The sequence below is a fragment of the Theobroma umbraticum genome, unplaced genomic scaffold, assembly GCF_002168275.2.
Source record: "Theobroma umbraticum cultivar Fairchild unplaced genomic scaffold, ASM216827v3 scaffold_30.0, whole genome shotgun sequence".
Taxonomy (NCBI): domain Eukaryota; kingdom Viridiplantae; phylum Streptophyta; class Magnoliopsida; order Malvales; family Malvaceae; genus Theobroma; species Theobroma umbraticum.
Window position 1 is genome coordinate 13101631 of NW_018397254.1, and position 2311 is coordinate 13103941.

The window sequence follows — 2311 nt, forward strand, 5'->3', positions numbered from 1 at the left end:
ATTCTCTAATTGAATTGAAAATTGCTATAAAATCCACATTTGTTTTGATAGGGTCATTAGCCTTGCAATTGGCATTCTAGAATGTGCTCTTAGTCGAACATTAATTATACTTGTCTATCTTCAATGGCAGACTATTCTTTTCTTCTTGCATTTTCAAAGTGGATTATTTATTATGCCTCCCACTTTTGTTTTTTCTTACAACAACATTAAAAAAACTAAACATAATTGGGTAGCGGACACGTGATGAGGATCGGGGCAACCCGGGGATTCCAGGTTGGATCCAGTGATCGCTTTAACCCGAAAACCAAAGAAAACGGATCAAAATCCGTTACTGGGTCCATCTGGAAATGCGATCCATGGAGCTGCCGTGGCTAGTGACCTTGCTTTCCCCAGCCTTCCAAGTAATTTCGTTTCACCGAACAGAAAAATCAATCAAATCCCCCAGTCAAACCGCAACCTCAAAGGGAGTTTTAGTCCTTTTAAAATACGCGGCACCTTTATTTTTGCTTTCTTCATAATTTTCCAAATTCTCTCTTCCTTGAATTCGAACAAGTTCTGCTCCTGAGATCGGCAATCAGAAGCCAAAACCGAAAAAAATAAAATAAAATAAATAAATAAAACAAACAGAATGGCCAAGGCGGAGCAGCCGGTGGTTGGAGTTCCATACTTTGTGGGGATGAATCCGTACCAGGCGGGAATGGTACCGCCCAACGCCGTATACGGTGATCCAAAGGGAATTCCGATTCAGCAAACCATGTATCGAGATACTCCTGCTCCCTTTAACTGCCCTTTCTGTGGTAATTCCGGACTCACCGTCGTCAGGTATTTACCTTTAACCCCCTTCCTTGCTTTTTATTCCTTACCTATACCTACGATCCGCTCTCTTCAAATTAGGAAACTTTGTGTTGATTGATATGAGGATCTTGTCGGTAATCTCTCTGTTGGACTCTATGGTATGCGCCCTAAAAAAAGGGAAAGAAACTTTTGGGTTTTGGTCTTGCAGTGTCAATTGAATGATTGTTTTGCATCTAGTTGCTTGGGCACATCGAAATGCTAATATCTTTCTTATGATTTAATAATTTAATTCTACTGTTTTGGTGCTGTCGAGTTTTCTTGCTCATCATGCGTCTGTGTCTGTTTCTGGGAGTGTTTAACTGATAGCCTTGTTTATGCATATTGTGAGGACCAATTCTAATGAGAAGAACTTTCTCTTGACTTCCGATCTTAGTTCTGAATTAGTGCAAGTTGTTGTGTATAACTCGATGCAATGGCTTGTTCTTCCGTTATTCCTTCTTGGGGTATGGTGGACCATTTAATGTAATGTGATTATAATTATTTTACTGTGTTCATTAAACTTTGAATTTCATGTGCAAATTCAGATCTAAACCTAGTCTGGCAGCTGTTGTTGGTTGCATGATGCCCTTTATGCTCGGAATCTGCTTCCTTTGCCCTTCAATGGACTGCCTTTGGCATAAGTATCATTATTGCCCAAAATGCACTGAAAAGGTCAGTCTAATTTGTTTTCTTTCTTTTTTTTTTAAAAAAAAAAAACTACTCTTTTTTTTTGGGTACATATGGAAGTAAATTAAATTGAGCTATACAAAAGAAGGTAGCTTGCACCCATGTTGTTGACTCGACCTCTTCTCCCCAAGATCACACCTGATCCTCCAAGTTAAATTTTCCAAATCCTTAATGGGTGAGGAGTTGCCGTGGGGGCTTTACCCACTCAATCATTTTACGCCTTCATTTTAATCATTTTCTTTCTTTGCTGGTTTTCTTGCAGGTTTCTAGTTTTGAGAAATCAGATCCATGTGCAGTGGTGGATATGCCCCAGTGGAAGCAGGAGAGTTTTGCTGTGCCTGCATGATATGTCGAGTAAAAGCATTTTGCTTTTGTGTTTAATGCTTTCTATTTTTGCTTTGCTGAAAACTATTGTCTATACTAGAAACCATGAACAAAAGGTATTAGTGCATATATCTTGAAATGGTATTTAGACTAAGCTCTACTCTATATGTTGTCATACTGCATGTTTGCAGTATTAGACTCAGTTGCAACCCTGTTGTGAATAATTTTTCCCATAATACAACAATACAATTGTTATGTAAACATAGATGATGCTTCTGAGCCTTTCACGTTCCTCCTTCTCTGGAGTCTAAGAGAAACCTTGTAGACGGATAGATGGTTGACGATATTTACTCCTATCTTCTGCCTAAAACCCGCGGATATATATATATATATTTATTTATATATATATATGTTCCTTGGATTTTCATTTTGGTCAGTATATTCCTCTCATTTTTAAGTTTTCAGG

At 38.3% G+C, this 2311-nt stretch overlaps 1 protein-coding gene across 1 annotated transcript; it reads left to right on the forward strand.

The window, feature by feature from the left end:
- The first annotated feature begins 409 nt into the window (after positions 1–409).
- On the forward strand, positions 410–2106 carry GILP (GSH-induced LITAF domain protein). Its single transcript, XM_021441841.2, has 3 exons — positions 410–822; positions 1380–1506; positions 1784–2106. Exons 1-3 carry the CDS (start codon positions 629–631, stop codon positions 1865–1867), a joined length of 405 nt encoding a protein of 134 aa, XP_021297516.1. The 5' UTR covers positions 410–628; the 3' UTR covers positions 1868–2106.
- The last annotated feature ends 205 nt before the right edge of the window (positions 2107–2311 follow it).